The sequence below is a fragment of the Aplysia californica genome, unplaced genomic scaffold (genome assembly GCF_000002075.1).
Source record: "Aplysia californica isolate F4 #8 unplaced genomic scaffold, AplCal3.0 scaffold00061, whole genome shotgun sequence".
NCBI classification, from domain to species: Eukaryota; Metazoa; Mollusca; class Gastropoda; order Aplysiida; family Aplysiidae; genus Aplysia; species Aplysia californica.
Window position 1 is genome coordinate 43,557 of NW_004797331.1, and position 1,044 is coordinate 44,600.

The 1,044-nt window shown below is 41.8% G+C and overlaps 1 protein-coding gene across 1 annotated transcript in view; it reads left to right on the forward strand.

The window, feature by feature from the left end:
- LOC101851020 (DBH-like monooxygenase protein 1) overlaps nucleotides 1–1,044 on the forward strand; it is a gene marked incomplete at its 5' end in the record, with an annotated part of 10,812 nt that overhangs the window by 7,697 nt on the left and 2,071 nt on the right. Inside the window, 1 exon segment of the mRNA XM_005093315.2 lies at nucleotides 94–260. Coding sequence (XP_005093372.2) covers nucleotides 94–260 — 167 coding nt within the window.

A 1,044-nucleotide genomic window follows, 5' to 3' on the forward strand; every position in this document is an offset into this window, starting at 1 on the left:
ATTATTACTGTTGTTTTTGTTGTTGTTATTATTATCCTCATCATTATCATCATCATTATTATTATAATGTACATATTATATAAACGTTTTCAGATTTTGTGGACAATTCGGGTATCCGTGTGACCCTGACCAAGGAGCTGCGGCCTAACGACGCCGGGATCCTGGAGATGGGTGTGAACGTAGACACCAATCAGGCCGTGCCCGCACTCACTAAAGAGATGCTCAGTGTGGGGTACTGCAGCGCCGACTGTATGGCTGAGGTCAGTCTGTGAGACACAATTGTTTTTGCTTTCGTTTTTGCTTTTGTTTTTGTTTGTTTTTTGTCTTTTGTTTTCCTTGAAAAAAAATTTCTGGTTGGGTATAAGTTTTCTTGGTTATTTTTCCAATTCTAAAAAGAGGACTTGGGAGGGGTGTAAAGGTATAGGAGGTTAATGGGGAAATTGAGTTAGGAGGGAGAGGCGGTGTGTTTGTGGGGTTTTAGGGTGGGGAGAGGTGATGTTTGTGGGGTTTTAGGGTGGGGGAGGGAAGGGAGAGGTGATGTTTGTGTGGTTTTAGGGTAGGGGAGAGGGGGGGGGAGGAGGAAGGAAGGAAGGGTAGCCAGAGATGTGATTTTTGAGGAATATGTTTTATTTAGCTGAAAGTATTTCATTTAAGAAAGAAAAAGAAGAAGAAGAAGAGGAGATCAGTGTTTTTGAAGAGGTTAGAATGAAGAAAAGTTGTTTGTGTATGTGCATGTGTGTGATGTGTGAGTGTGTGTGTCTTAAAGGCCAAGGTGGGGGTTTAAACCTGAGCTATGAAGAATGAATAAAGTAGTTACGGGTTGTGGAGGAAAAAAAAGAAAAGAAGATGAAGAGGAAAGAGAGAAAAAGTGACAGGAGGGAGGGAAGGGTGATGGAGGGGCGATGAAGAATGAAAAGATTAGAAGTAGAAGTAGAAGCCAAAGGTAGTGGGAAAAGAAGATATAAAAGAGAAGGAGAAGAGAAGGTCAGTTTTACTGGCTAGAAAAAGGTTAGTATGTTGGGAGGTTGTGTTGTGGATGTTGGG